This window comes from Balaenoptera musculus, chromosome 7 (assembly GCF_009873245.2).
Source record: "Balaenoptera musculus isolate JJ_BM4_2016_0621 chromosome 7, mBalMus1.pri.v3, whole genome shotgun sequence".
NCBI classification, from domain to species: Eukaryota; Metazoa; Chordata; class Mammalia; order Artiodactyla; family Balaenopteridae; genus Balaenoptera; species Balaenoptera musculus.
The window spans coordinates 103,518,778-103,534,623 of record NC_045791.1 but is presented as its reverse complement, the minus strand read 5'-3'; the positions used below and the strand labels follow the sequence as shown (position 1 = coordinate 103,534,623).

Sequence of the window (15,846 nt, the reverse complement as noted above, 5' to 3'; positions counted from 1 at the left end):
CAACAAGGACCTACTGTATAGCACAGGGAACTATACTCAATATTTTGTGATAAACTATAAGGGAAAAGAATCTGAAAAAGAATATATATATATATATGTACATACACACACACACACACACACACACACACACACACACATATATAAAACTGAATCACTGTGCTGTACACCTGAAACTAACACAACATTGTAAATCAATTATACGTCAATAAAAAAGAAAACAAAATAAAATTAATTAATCTTCCTCCCCATGGAGACTCCCCACTTCACTCCCCAAAGGTAACAACTGTTACCCATTTATTGTGGATTCTTCCAGATGCTTTCAGTCACTGTATAAGTCCCATTTTCTCCCATACACATGGGACTATTCTATGCATACTGTTCAGCGTCTTGCTTTTATGCTTAGTAATATATCTTGAGTGTTTATCCATGTTGGCTTATGCAGATCTTCCTCAATTTTGTTAACACCACACAGTATTTCCATTTTTTAGATGCTCTATAATTTATTTAATCATACCCCTATTGATAGACAGATAACTCATTTTCAGGTTTTTGGTATTAAAAACAACAGTAGAGTGAAAATTCTTATATATACATATTCTTGTGTGAGAATATCAGTAGGATAAATTCTTGAAAATGGAATAGTCAAATTAAGGGGTCCTTGAATTTTTCATGAGCATTTATTTATATATTGGCTCTTTGCCAATACAACTTTTCCTCTTGGAAGCAATGGTGTTGGGGGCCGAAGTTGACTCGCAAGTCCCACTTAACCCACAATTACCTTACTAAATACTTTGAACGCCAAGGCTGCATCCTCCGCTGACCTCTTGGGAAGCGATCGTGGCTAGATGTGGGCAAGCAGCCTGATTATGGGAAGGACGTTACTGTGGAGTTGTGCGGCCCTGGTTTTGAATCCCAGCTCAGGTACTTACTCCTGGTAAACAAGAGCTCTGAGCCACAGGCCTTGATAAATGGGACAATACATGTGAATAACATAGTGCAGTACAGTGCCTGGTTCACAGTAAGCGCTCAGTAAATGGTTGCCTTAATTGCTATCATCAGTTGTCACTCTCTGAGCAGTGAGCAGCCTCTGGGTGTCTATTCAAAGTGAAATTTCCCCGCCTCTGATGGAATATTGATAAATCAGATGTTTTTGAGATAACTACTGATTTTCTAAACATACTGAATATTTTAGGATAACAGGCATTCTATAGATATGTAGTTTTATTGATGTAATTAGACCTTGACTTTTCTGTTCCAAGGTAGATACAGGTATTCCATGAGGGGAATCTTCCTCCTCCCTTCCTGAAGGGTCCTGATGGATGCATATAGCAGAGGGAAGTGTTTCTCAGGCCTTTTGACTGCAACCCACAGTAAGAAATATGTTTTGCATTTTGATGCGGCACATAACATACAGTGTCTCTCCCACACACACAAAACGTGAAGTAGTACTTACTTTACAAGTGTGACACGCTTTTATATGGCTTTCTAAACTTTTTTTTCTAATGCAGTCTGGCCCCAATACATTGATTTTCACATTGTGCAGTATGGAAAACATTACTTATTAAGTGTTCAGAGCCAAAGTGTGTGGTTCAAATTCAGGTTCTGCCACTTATTACATGTGGAAACCTGGGCAAGATTCTTTTCCCTTATAGGTTATTACAAAATATTGAGTATAGTTCCCTGGGGTATACAGTAGGTCCTTGTTGGTTATCTATTTTATATATAGTAGTGTATATATGTTAATTCCAAATGAGTTTTATTTTTTAAAAATCCTAGTTTATATCAAAATGAGAACCAAAGAACCGAATCTATTTGTACAGTAAAGACTGCTCATATAACATAACTGTTTTGATGGGTTTCTTCAAGCATTATTAAATTCCCTGCATTTTGGGAAGAAGAAACCCAAGACAACCAACTTTGCTCCTTCCCTGGCTTCTTTGGAGTCCCAGCTGCTTCCTGTATAAAAGAGAGATAGTAACAATGTCCACTTCAGAGCATGGTACGAGGAATAAAGGACCTAACACACTTAGAATAGTGTTCAGCACACACTGAACTCTCAATAACCGTTCGCTGTTATTAACCAAAATGCTGAACAAAATAATACAACTGTCTCTTTGATGTCGCCACTTGGGTGTGTTAAAGGCACTTCCAATTCAACATGTACAAAACAAAACTCATAAGCTTCCACTCAAACCTGGTTGTCTTGCCACGCCCCCTGCTTGCCTCTAGCACGTCATCCATCCAGGGATGCAAGCCAAAGGCCAAGAAATTTGACGCTACCTTTGTCTCTCCTCACTGGCCTCTACAAGCTGCATTTAGTCTGGTGAATTCCACCCCTAACTCACACCCACATTCCTTCACCTCTCTGTCTCCACCCCTCTCACCCAGGCCAAACCACCACCAGCTCTGCCAGATACCGCAGTAGCCTCTGACCTGGCTTCTACCCTAGCCGCTCAAACCCTTTCTTCATGTACAGCCAGAAGCAACCTTTCTTTTCTTTTTTCTTCCTTTCTTTCTTTTTAATTTTCCAAAAGTATTTTACCTTTTCATTATTTAAACAATTTTTTCATTGTGGTAAAATACACATAACTATCTTAACCATTTTTAAGTGTAAGTGCATTTATATTGTATACAATATTGTAAGTACATTTATATTTATATTGCAACCGTCACCACCATCTTTCCTCAGAATTCTTTTCATCTTGCAAGACAAACTCTACACCCATTCAACAGTGACTTCCCATACTTCCACCCCTATGTCCCCCAGCTACCTTCCCTCCCTCCCTCCTCCCTCCCTCCTCCCTCCCTTCCTTCCATCACCCCGCCCCCCTCCCCAGCCTCTGGTAACCACCATTCTACTCTCTGGGTTTTTTTTTTCCTATATGTTGCACATATAAGTGACATCATGCAATATTTATCTTTCTGTGTCTGGTCTATTTCACTCAGCAGAATGTCCTCCAGGTCATCTATGTGGTCGTAAATGGCAGAGGCATCTTTTCAAAGTGCAAATCTGAACCCTCAGACCCTCCCCCCAACCACTGTTTCCATCCTTGCCCACACCAAGTTGCTATTAAAATACATTAATGACTACAGACCGAAGGCCGCACTCTTGCCTGTGGGACTGGGAGGGCTGCTCTACGCTGTGGGGCGGTGCCCCGTCTTCACTCAGGCAGCCTCTGTCTTGCTGCCTTGAGCGGCCACCCTCCTCCTTCCAGCTCCTCCCTCTGCTTTCCACCTCCTCCCAGGTCTTTGCCTAGGACAGCCTTCCCTTTGCTGTTCTCCATCCCTGGTGAATATGCACTCACCCTTAGAGGCACGCTTGCCGTGGACGCCCATCACAAGAGCTCTCCTGATTCCCCGGTTAGATGGCGATTCCCCCGTCCCCTCTCGAAGCAGTGCCGCTCTGGTCCCTCGTGGCTTAGCACACCTGGACTTAGCCAAGTGGCTTCGCCCGCTTTTCTCTCAGTTTTCCCTTGCTTCGTATCCCAGGCACTCAGCACAATGCTCGGCATATAGTAGGTGCTTATTGATACTGGTTCAGTGATGGGATCGCTAGGAGGGAGGTGAGCTGTGCCTTCGGTTCCCTCCGCTCCTGCATCTTCTGAAGGTTAATGAGAGTGTTAACTTTCTTCAGTCTCATTGACTGTTTTGATTGTCCACGTAACTTACAGCTACAGAAAACAAAGAAATTTGAAATCCCGCCTCACAGTTATTCTAGCCCACAGATGGTTCAAAAATTATCTAGCTATCTAAGTGACATCTACCCAAAACAGACATGCATTCCTTTACTTTCAGACTCTTTTTAAGTCTGAAAAAGACTTAAAGGTAGGTGGACAAATCAGTCTAGCTAGATTCACCTGGGTAAGTGAAAAAACAGATACGGGAAATGTATTTTAGAATTAAATTTGTCTATCGAGTGAGGTCTCTTTTTGGTGGAGTGGAGATGGTCGGTGGGTCTGGTTTTATCCTCAGCTTGGCCGCTGACTGCCTGTTTTACCTTGAGCAGAGGCTCTGAGGCCAGCCCCTACGTAGCTCCTATTTTCGTACCGATTGAAATGTTAAAGCCGAAAGCACTTTAGAAGATGCAAAACCTCAGACAGATTGAGTTTAAACCGAAATGCAAATGCTCCCTGAGACCCAGAAGTGCGACATTTTCCCTGAACAGTTTGTGTGCGTGCGTTCCTGGTCATGCACCTGCCGGGGCTGGTGAGGTCATCCCTTCCAGCGTGCTCTGGTGCGTGATTTTTCCCCGAGCCCTGCCGCGGCCACCATAGTAAATGATTCATGCCCTGGGGCTCCCCGTATGCGGCAGGGCGCTGACTTACGGACCGGGAGGTGGCAGCTGCAGCCACCTGCTGCAGATACGTTTGCTGCCTCGCAGACCAAATGTTGGATTTATTCAGATCCAGCTTGCCTACTAACGCGCCTAGCGTGCAAAGCAGCCACATTCACTTATCAGACAAGTTTCAGATGACAATAGGGTGGAAAAAGCAAAGGGCAGGGGCAGGGAGGAGAAACAGAGGTTCAGGAGAAATTTTGAGAAAGTTTTCCCAAAAGTCCAAACAGCTTGGAATTCAGAGTTTGGGGAAATAGAGCAGATGGTCAGAAATGCAAGAGATTTAGGCAGCTTATCAGGCCTGGGGCAGTGTGCCGAGCACGTAACCTGATACAGTTGTTTTTCTGCTTCAGTGGCCGTGTGCGGTTGTGCACTGGCTGTGTATACACAATCAGTGTGATGTGTAAGCTGTTGACACGAAGGTGTGCGTTGACCATAGGAACTCATCAAGAACTTGTGTGGTTGCCACAGCGATCAGATCTGAGCGCTCCGCTGAGCTGGAGTAGAAACAGTATTGGCCGCCTTCGTGACAATGCTCAGTGAGTGTTACAGCACACCCTGTGAGCGCTGGACTCCGGCCTACAAGTGAATTTTTCAGAGAATGTTGAAATACTTGGAAATCAAGTGAGTCACGCTTCTCTTTCAGCCAGAAGGATGACTTGTCTCTCTCCATGTGCACCAGGTTACTGCCAGATGAAAGGGCTGCCAATCCGGGACTGAGTCTTGGTTTCACAAAACACCGCCTCTCTTCCATTGCGACCATTTATTTGCAGTGATGTATGTCGTTCCATCTGCCTGTGTGTGCGTTGGCTGCACGGGTTTTGTGATCAGGAAGGCAGGCTCGAGTGGCAAAACCAGACTTCGAGGGCCTTGGTGTAAAACTCAGGAGCTGGAAGATCTGGACACACACTCAGAAGTCACTTCATTCATCCCGTTCTTCTCAAACTCTCAGGAACCAGCCAGGCTCGGGACACGGGTCAGTTTTGCATTAGGCTTCTAGGAAAAAGGTCTGCACGTTCGGATCCTTGTTTGGGTGTTCACCTGTGCTCTTGTGCAGATGGTAACTTTTCAAGGGAGAGAATAGCTGATTCTGAGACTCCAGTGTCACTGAAGATGTCGCTAAGATGAGAGTATGAGGACCCAGAGGTGACAAATACTCTCACCTAAAGTGGAACAGTGGAAAGAGGCCTGAGGGTTTCGCAGGAAGACAGGCCCATTCCCACCCACCCCTGAATCCCATTTCCAGGCACCCAGAGTCCTAAGGTGGAAATCGTGGCCTGGAGGTGATGGTGGTGGAGGTGGCGGTGTGAGTGAAGTAGAGAAGGCATCCTCTTTCCCAAGTTCAGTTTCTCTTTGATCTTATCTAGCCCTTTTTAATCTTCACAGCTTCCTTTCAAATCCTGGTCACATTATCTGAACCATTCCGCTTGTATGCAGGTCTGTAAACAGGACATAATTAGACACTCTTGACCTGTGCCAGATACAGAGATTATGTCCATCCATCCACTTTTTTCCTGCCCATCCAGGTTGGTGTTTATGGAATGGGCACAGGGCAATGCTCGATAATCCTCAGCTCAGAGTGTGGGCCTCAGAGGATAGGACCCTCCTCCTCTGTATCCTTCCCTCTTCCACCACTGCAGCTGCTCCTCTTTAGGGACCACCCACCATGAGCCCAGCAGTGGACTTTCTTACTTTTCTTGACATGTTTTCTAACTTATGCTCACAGCAAGCTTATAGGGTATATGTTGCAATTTTCATCTTATAACGGAAGAAATTGAGGCTCAGGGAGGTCAAGTAAACATTGCAGCTGGGATTGAAAGCAAGGTTGGTGTGATCCCAAGGCTCACACCCCTTCTGCTAGTTATGCTGGAAGATAATCCCATGGGTGTTTTCTTCAAATGACTTATTGCTTACTTTTTAATTATTACAAACGGACTGCATTCTTCTCTCTCTTTTTTTTTTAAAGTTGGAAAAGACTGAGATGTGTAAAGAAGGAAATAAAAATCCCATGCAGGCCTGCTTTTCAGAGATCACTGTTGTTAGCACACTGCTGTGTGAGGCAGAGGCTAAGAACGTGGACCCAGACTTGCCAACATGCTCACCCGGGAAGTGATGTCAGCTTCCTAGACATTGTCTATAAAGTGGGGAGAAGGAATGATATGTCTTCCGGGGGTTGTGATGATTAAATGAGATGTTTTCAGAAAGCTTAGCATAGTAAGAAAACAACAAATGTTCATCATTGGTATCACTCCATCCTGAGCTTTTCAGTAGGGTAGACGTTGGAAGCTCATATGTGATTGTACTCTACAACTAGGTTCTGCTTGGTAACCCTTTTTTTTTTTTTTTTTATTCTTTTGCTATTTGGTGAATATCTATCCGTCTCACTAAGAGTTGAATATTTAGGTTGTTTCCCATTTTTGCACTTTTATGAATTGTGTTGTCTGTTGGTGGGGTAGAGAGAGAATATGGGGTTGAGAGACTCTAGCTATATCTATAACGTTTTATTTCTTAAAAAAAAAAACTTTAAAAATATAAAGCAAAGAAGGTCAAATAGGAACATTTATTAACTTTGAGTGGTGAGTACATAGGTGTCTGTGCTATTTTCTGAACTTCTTTCTGAATGTGTGATAGTCGATAATCTAACATTTAAAAATTGTGCTGCTGAGATGAACATCCTTGCACCCAGGGCTTTATGCATTTATAGGACCATTTCCTCAGCATAAATTCTGAACAGTGAAATTTCTGGGTCAAAGGAAACTCCATGCAGTCCGCACAGGGGTTGTGTATCCATTCACACAGTCCCCATTTCTGTACCCCTGTCAACTGTGGTTATCAGAATTTAAAAATAATATTTGGGAACTGATATGGGAATTGCATTTTTAAAAAATAATTATGAAGCTTAACAATTTTCTACTTGTATTTCCTTGGTGAATTCATTTTTATATTCTTGGCGCATTTTTCTATGGCATGTTCGTGTTTTTTCTTAATGATCTGTAGGAGGTCCTTATATAGTAAGGCCTTTGGTCTGGATTATCCATAGAACACAATTCTTCCCAGCTTGGACAGCCCTTATATTTTAGGTTCCCGATGTGAGCACAGGAAAGTCCTCCCCATTCAAAAGGCCACACCTCATCCGCAGCCGTTTGCTTATTTCTGCCTTCAGACCTCCAGTGGAAGTCCGGGCACGTGGCGGAGAGTCTCACCAACATGCCCCGCCACTCCCTCTACATCATCATCGGCGCCCTCTGCGTCGCCTTCATCCTGATGCTCATCATCCTGATTGTGGGGATTTGCCGCATCAGCCGCATCGAGTACCAGGGCTCTTCCAGGCCGGCCTACGAGGAGTTCTACAACTGCCGCAGCATCGACAGCGAGTTCAGCAACGCCATCGCCTCCATCCGGCATGCCAGGTGGGCGGCGGGAGGAGGCGGAAGGGAGGTGCTGCTTTCCCGTGTGCATTCTCAGTATCAGGGTTATATTATGAACAGGACTTTACATCCCCAAGGAGGGTTTCAAAGAATAAAACATAAGTTCAAGGTAGTATTAGGGGACCGGATAATTAGGCTGTTTCGTAAGCAAACCCCTTTAATTGGCTGCTGGCTTTCTGTTTTCATTGAATACATTCGTTCATTTTGTGTCTATCTCTGTTATAAATATCTGACTCTTCATCACTGTGTGTGAAACATTTTTTTTTTATAGTTTATGATCTCCATTCATTTTTTGTTTCATGCCTTATTATGCTGAAATGACTGCATCTCCCATAAGAAGTCTAAAATATAATACTGCTAGAGTTGCTTCATTTCGTGACTTAACAATACCTTCAAGAACCCAAACTCCCTCTATTTCTCCATGTCATCATAATTGGCTTTTTGATATGGTCTCTTATACGTGTTCACTTCTTTATCACTACATTACTACCTAGACAACAATGTCTAGGAGTTGTGAAACATTTTTGGGGGGGGGGGATGTGTTTAGCTGTGTTGTTCTTCTAACAGTCACTGTGAGTATAAATTACCCATTTAATTTAAGGGCTTTTTTAAAGAAAGTCAAATGATGGTCATTTGGCTGTTAGAGTTCGTATTGTATAAAATAGTGTCCTCTCCTGGAGGAAAGGCTCCTGGAGAGACAGGAATTAGTGTGGTATCATAGAAAGAGCATGAGTCTGGGTGTCGGAGCGACATCATTAAGCCTGACTGCATTTTATTTTAATTAATTAATTAATTAAATTATTTATTTATTTATTTTTGGCTGCTTTGGGTCTTCGTTGCTGTGTGCAGGCTTTCTCTAGTTGCGGCGAGCAGGGGCTACTCTTCGTTGCGGTGCGCAGGCTTCTCATTGTAGTGGCTTCTCTTGTTGCTGAGCATGGGCTCTAGGTGCGCGGGCTTCAGTAGTTGTGGCGCACGGGCTTAGTTGCTCCGCGGCATGTGGGATTTTCCCGGACCAGGGCTCAAACCTGTGTCCCCTGCATTGGCAGGCGGATTCTTAACCACTGCGCCACCAGGGAAGTCCCTGACTATATTTTAAACCGATGATTTAACCTTCCACAAATACAGTTCCCTCAACTGTGGGAAGGGAGAACTACCTCCTTAAAGAGTTATGACAATCAAATTAAATTACAAATATTAAAGGATTGTATAAACAGATAACACCACATTTACTTCTCCAAATCTATTACAACACGGAAAAAATCAGTTAATCTAATTTTGTTGAGTTTTGCAAGGAGTATTTACTAAAAAAATAATAGTGATATTGTGTATTAAAAGCATCATCTTTTCCTTCAATTGGTAGAACAATCCAAAGCCCACAATTCAGAAAGTGAGTGTGCTGTAGCAAAAAGTGGGCTGAGCCTGGTGTCTTAAGATTGAGCCTCCAGGGAACTATTACCTGCATAATCTTTGTTGGGACATCGTGATTGATATTGTTCAAGACACAAGCAGATCCAAATTCTGTCTGAATGGCATAGAAGCTCAGAGGTTCAGAAAGTTAGTTTTCTTCCAAAGGAAACCCGCAAACCTAAGACTCAGGTCTTAGAGTGAGTCCAGGGGAAACAAAAATCAGAACCTGGCTTCCAAGGAGAGGAGCCGGTGGATGAGAGAAGTTGGGAGATATAGAGCCTCTGCCCCAAAGCCCAGGGCAGCTTCTTTGTGGGAGCTGCACTAGCCTTACTTCTGTAACTTTGAGGGAGAAGAGAGAGTTAACCCTCTTCCAGGTCAAGCCCTAAAGATCAGCCTCATTGTGGGTGCCTTTGTTTAAGAGTCAACTCAGCAACACAGCTTCCAGGAAACATTGAGATGAATCCCTGCAATCTCGTCTTAATTGTTTATTTGACGCTTTCCTCTTGAGTAAAGAGCAGTGAGTTTTATTACCGTATCTCCACTGGGTCCTGGCACATGGTAGACCTCACTAAAATTTGAGGTCTGAAATGAATGGATGATCTCGGTGAGGGGTTGGCATAGGATGTCTTGACCTGCCTGAGAAGTAGATTCATCCCAGGGCACCAGCTTTGTAAGTGGTACCAGCCTGCAGGAGTATTTGGAGTATCTTGAAATCATTGGATGAGAGGTAGAACACGTAAAAAGAAGAAGAGAGTAGAAAAATTCATTTGTTTCTCAAAAGTCTTTCTGAAGGGGCTTAGTTCACCAGGGAAGAGCAGAATCCATAGCTCTATACGGGGATGTATTGGGAGACCCAAGAAATCAGATTCCCTCCACACTCCCCTACCCTGGAGGAATCTCTGGCTAAGGTCCTTTTGCATTCAAGAGGAAGAAGAGTATTTTATCTCAGCCCTGGAATAAGTTAAGATAGGTTCTTCTGGGCTTCCTGCTTATATAGCCCACTGAAAAGATACTTAACTGAATACTCTTGGAAGGAAAGAATAAACTTGAAAGCATTTACAAACCTGGTTCTTATTCGGTACTGATTTTTATCAAAAATATGTACTGCAGAATTCCTAACCAACAAGCTCCTGCATGCACCAGTGACTGCAGATAAAACCATTGATGTTAATACAGTGCCTTCCCAAATATCTGAGAACATTCCTGTCTAAACGTTTATTCAGCTTTGACTTGTGGCTTCTACAGCATGGTTCTCCAGAGGCCCTGGCTGGATCTCTGGCTGGTTGGCCCTTTTGCCCCTTTTCCTGGAGACCCTGGAAAGGCATTGACAAAAACTGAGTCCTTTTGCAATTCCCCTCTTCCTAGTTTTGAGCATCAGCCTATAGCTAACGTGCATTTCATGGCCTGTCTCCCTGCCACTAGCCTGGAGGTGACATTGGATCAGAATGACTGCAGCTGAGCAGCTGCACAGGATGAATCCTGACTGGGTCATCTGTGACGCTCCCTAGTGACCCAGGAAGTGTCTGGTGATCCTGACGTCAGCAGTCGGCTGGTGCTGGTGCTGGGTTGAGTAGGAGCCCCCTCTTGTCCTAAGAGTAATCTGCTCCACAGCTGCTCTGCTTACACTCAGGCCGGAAAGACTTTGTGACAGACTGTCAGGAGTGAAGCCACAACTCTCTAAGTTCTGCATCTGAGGTCACACTTCGGTTGCTGATTGCTTATTACTCTACTAGCTATAAGTGCCCGATCACAGAAAACAAACAAAAAAAAAAGAGAGCTGGGAAAGGACAAAGTCGCTTTTTCTCAAACAGCATCTCCCGATGTGGGCCTTTTTAAAAGCTCACATCCACCTGCCGTTCTTCGAGGTATTGTTTAGCTGTTGACTTCCAGGGGAATATGAACTAGAAGAATGTACATACTTTGACCTCCCTCATAACTGGTTTCAGTTTCTTTTGTTTCTTTAGTAAAATAAGGTGCACAAGACTGGTCACCAACTATGATGTTTGAGCTGTTAGTGACATTGATACCACAGTTGCACAACTGCTGTTAGTGCTTCCACGATGGTTAACACAGCCAGACACGTTGCTAAATCCTTTGGAGAGAGACTATGGGTGATCCTTATACGCTTCATCAATGGCCTGTGAAACATTTTAGACTTTGTGGACCATATGGCCTCTGGGTCTTTGTGACCAGCTCTGCCTTTGTCGTGCGAAAGCACCAGAGGCGTTATGAATGGGCACAAACTGTGTTCCAATAATTATTTAAAAAACAAGCAACAGGCTATTACTAGCTTGCAGACTGTAGTTTGCTAATCCAAGGTCTACATTTTTTCTCTAGCTTCCAATTTTTTCTTTTTAAGCAATTAAGATGTCCCTTTAGGGTAAGGAAAAACAGTGCATTGTTTAAAAAAAGAACAGTTGCATAAAAACTCCTGCCATAACATAGGCAAGCTCTGACATTGGTTTAGTGCCTGAGAGTTTAAAATGGAATTCTATAGGTATTAGCTTTATTCCTTAACATCCACCCAATTCTGAGACACTAAGGAAATATAAAAAGCTGTTGGCGTTGGAAATTTAAGTATGAATGCACATTTGTTTTGCACTAACTCTGAGCTCACTACTCTGAGGTGTGGGAGACTGAAGGAGAGTCTTACTTTATTTTACATCTTAGCTTCCATATAGCAGATGCTGCACTTTGGGTGGAGATTTCTGTGTCTCACCTAAGGAATTTGGAGGCCTCTCAGGAGCTGGTTAGGTCATAGTGCAAGGAATCCAGCTCCAGTTGTGCTGGGGGTGTTAGTCGTGCTTTACCCAGGTTACCCTTGTACCGGTGTTGTACTTTGCGATCCAGGCTGAGTTTCCCATGCAGACACAAAGCAATGCTTATTGTCCTTCAGTTGACTATGTGTGTGTACAGTGGACACATGGCAGCTCTTGAGTGCCTTCAGCTCTTGCTTTGTTATGCGCAGTGGATCTGGAATGCTCATCCTCAAACCTGCCTTGTCAATATCCAGCTGCACGACAGCAATGTAAGATCACGGCCCTTTGAACTACAGCTTGTGGATGGATTGCATAACATGGAGGCATTTAACTTTCTAGATTTGGAGGAAACAGATTATTCTTCAAACTGGAATCACATAAAAAATAAAATGGGTATTGTAAACCTGTATTCAACTTATTACGTTGCTTGGATTTTTCCTGTTGGCCAACCAATTGATTCATAGGCTGCATAGGATTCGATGACACTCCCATTGGAGTTCCTGCAGGAAACCGTCCCATGGCTACCATGTTTGGATACAGAGAGCTTTACACTGGGATTTCCTGATTTTTAAAATTAATTAAATTAATATTATCGGTGGTATATTGTTACCAGTGTATCTAGCTATTTTATGAGAAATAGGTTGTCAAAATGCTTGCTCCTTAAAGTAGCCTCCGAAATCTTCAGACTTGGGAGAAAGTGTTGAGCCAATTGGCTTTTATATTGTTGCCCTTTTCCTCTTCTCAGATTGTGCAGACCTCAGTCAGTTTAGATAAACAAACCTCAGGCTGGAGTCCAACCCATATTTATTCCCACACAACTCTGGACCTTCAGTGAGGCTAACATGTTAGACATAATTTTATTGAAGACTTTTTACTAGTGCCGCAAGAGCTGTGGTTTCTTGGTGGCAGAATGCTTTAACTCTTTATCTTTGCACTTTGCCTGGTGCCTGTCTGGCATGATTTGTGCCTTTGCAACTCCGGAAGGCCAGTAAATCTTGAGTGAATTGGAATACAAGATTGATGAATGTTTAAAAATAAAAGATCATATGAAGAAGGCAACGTTTTCTCACTTCCCACTTGATTCTACTTCTCATCTCTGTATGTGAGAAGACAGACTTTCCAAGATATAAAAAGAAGAGATAGGAAAGGTGGGGAGATGGGATTAAAGCCATGGGAAATAAGCCTGGAGAAGTCCTTGGGGGCCCATCCTGGCAATCCTTTTAAAATTTGAGATTCTTTTAAAATTTCTTTTTTAATAGGCTCCATTGGACTTGAAACAGTTAAAAAATGTTGTTTATAAAAGGGAGGAGGGGTGGCAGGGCTAATGGAGAAGATTGTTGATATTATATTGCACTCCAGGGGCCTTTAGGGAAGGTGAGGTCTTGAAAGGGAAGAGACCACCCAGAAGTTGAATTGGCTTTATTTTAATAATCGCCATTTTAACACTGGTTTGGCGGGAAGTCCTGAAATTGGATTTTGACACTCCTGGCTTCTGCGCTTCAGTTCTGCCGTCAACGGGTTTTTGATATATACAAGTCTGTTGGGACAATGGCTTTGTGCTCAGAGAAGAAAGAATGGCCTGTGTGTACACGGGGTTGGGGAGTGATAGGTGGGTGGGATCGGATGGGGGGTGCCCGCACAGATTGTGGGCTAACACCTTGTTATTTGAAGTCATTTCCTCTCTCTGCCTTTCTCCTTGTCTTGGGACCTCAGCTGGCCTCTGAGCCCTCACAGCCCTCCTGCAAGTCCCAGGGGAGAGGCTATGCACAATCCGGAGAAGCCCAGCCTGCCACTCTGCATTCCGGGCACAGAGTGGGTGTAAAATAAACTTGCCTCTCCAAATCGCTCTGGGTCTGAGAAGAAGACAAATCGATACGTGTTTTCTGGAAACCTATTGTAGAGCCGTCACGCCTGACTGCTCTTCCAAGATTTATACTATAAGCTTCGCTATTAATTTGGACTCTGTGTTCTGTGAAATCTAATTTTTGCCCTCCCACACCAAAGGCTAATATTTATACTCATTCAATGTTAATATCAAGAAGTCTTAAATTTCTGTACTTGCTAGAGAGGATATTTGAGAGTATTTTTATAGTTCCATTCGATTCTTGAAGATAAGGTATTGTCACCAATTACCTTTAACAGGACTTGAGAGCCAACAGTTCTCTAACCAGAGTCCTCCCTCCCTGTGATTTCAGGTTTGGAAAGAAATCCCGGCCTGCGATGTATGATGTGACCCCCATCGCCTATGAGGATTACAGCCCCGATGACAAGCCCTTGGTCACACTGATTAAAACAAAAGATTTGTAATCTTTTGGGGGATTATTTTTCAAAAAGATGGGCTACTACATTCATTTAAATATTTTTAAGAAAATGAAAAGCTTAAGAAATTTAAAACGTTAGCTGCTCAAGAGTTTCCAGTAGAATATTTAAGAACTAATTTTCTGCAGCTTTTGGTTTGAAAAAAATATTTTAAAAACGGAATTTGTGAAATCCATGGACTACGTTTTAATGTACTTTCAGCTGTCTAAACTATATGCTTCGACTAGTGTGTGCACTTTCCATGGTAGATATTATTACGAAACCCAGATTGTTTTCTGCCGTTGTTACAGAATAAGTCTAAGCGAGGACAAGTTTGTATTTGACGTGTGAGTGTTGGCTTTTTGAGTAGAGTTAGGAAACACATGTAGGGTATGAACCATAATACAGTATACCCATTACTTAAAAAGAAGTCTGAAGTGTTTGTCCTGTGAAAAAGAAACTAGTTAAATTTATTATTCCTAACCCGTATGAAATTAGCCTTTGCCTTACTCTGTGCATGGGTAAGTAGCTTATTTCTGCACTGTTTTGTTGAACGTTGCGGAAACCGGAAACATTCGCTTGAGTCTCTTTTTGTCATTTTCGTAACATTTGTCAAGCTAGGCCTTGAAAACATACATGATGACAGGGCCTAGTGAGGCAAATTATGATCAAATTGAAGCTGTATTTTCCTTTACAAGTCAAGGTTTTTATAGTTGTTCCTTGCTAAGGGGTAGTAAATGTAAGAGCGTACCAGTTCCTTCAGTAGTGAGTATTTCTCATAGTGCATCTTTATTTATACCCAGGTCATTTTTGTGGCTGTATTTGATTGATATGTGCTTCTTCTGATTCTTGCTAATTTCAAAGAGTATTGAATAAATGTTACCAAGTCAAGGATGCACTTGTCTCTCTTTTTTTTTTAATTATGTAAAACGTTTGGGTTTGATACTGATTATCAAACAAACAATCCTACTGTCTTTTACATTTTAAATGTTCCAAGGAGTACATTTTGGTGGCTGCCGGAGCCATTCCCTGTGCCTTCTGGAAGCCCTCCTGACCTCCCAATCGTCAGGGAACCATCCATACTGTCTTGTAAACATGAAAGGTGGAAAAAATAAAAAGAATTCACATCTTAACTCTTGCATCAGAATTTGCCAGTGAAATGCAGCACATAGAACTATTGAGGTACATTGAAATCGAGAAACGCTTCTAGACGTGATGTGCAGAGAACGTACAGCTTCGAGGAACATATACATTGTTCTCCTATGGGGGCCAAATGAAATTGCCTTAGCAAACAGCACCTAGGTCCTTAGAAACTGGAAGGCAGCTTACAGCCAGCCTATATTCAATTCCATTTTGCATCCAAATGCTGCCCCAAAGTCCCGGAGTCTTTTTAAAAAAACCTACTTTATCTTCACATGGGAACGTTTGGTAAGACCAAGAGAAGCCCTGAAACCAGGTGCAAGGGAGGGGTTTAGGCAAAAAGAAGTATTTAAGATGCTTTTCCTTCCTTCTCTTCCCTTAAAACATCTGTCCCCAATCCTACAAGCGACATAGCAGTACACCCACACTCTGATTATTAAATGATGCAGTGCAATATGGTAATGTTTTTAGTTTG

The 15,846-nt window shown here is 42.8% G+C and overlaps 1 protein-coding gene across 1 annotated transcript in view; it reads left to right on the top strand.

Annotated features, from left to right (window-relative positions):
• DNER (delta/notch like EGF repeat containing) overlaps positions 1 to 15,125 on the top strand; it is a 333,091-nt gene extending 317,966 nt beyond the window's left edge. The window contains exons 12-13 of the mRNA XM_036858573.1: positions 7,503 to 7,749; positions 14,129 to 15,125. Of these exons, the coding sequence (XP_036714468.1) occupies positions 7,503 to 7,749; positions 14,129 to 14,240 (359 nt within the window). The 3' untranslated portion in view covers positions 14,241 to 15,125. The remainder of the gene's footprint in view (positions 1 to 7,502; positions 7,750 to 14,128) is intronic.
• Positions 15,126 to 15,846: the final 721 nt, after the last annotated feature.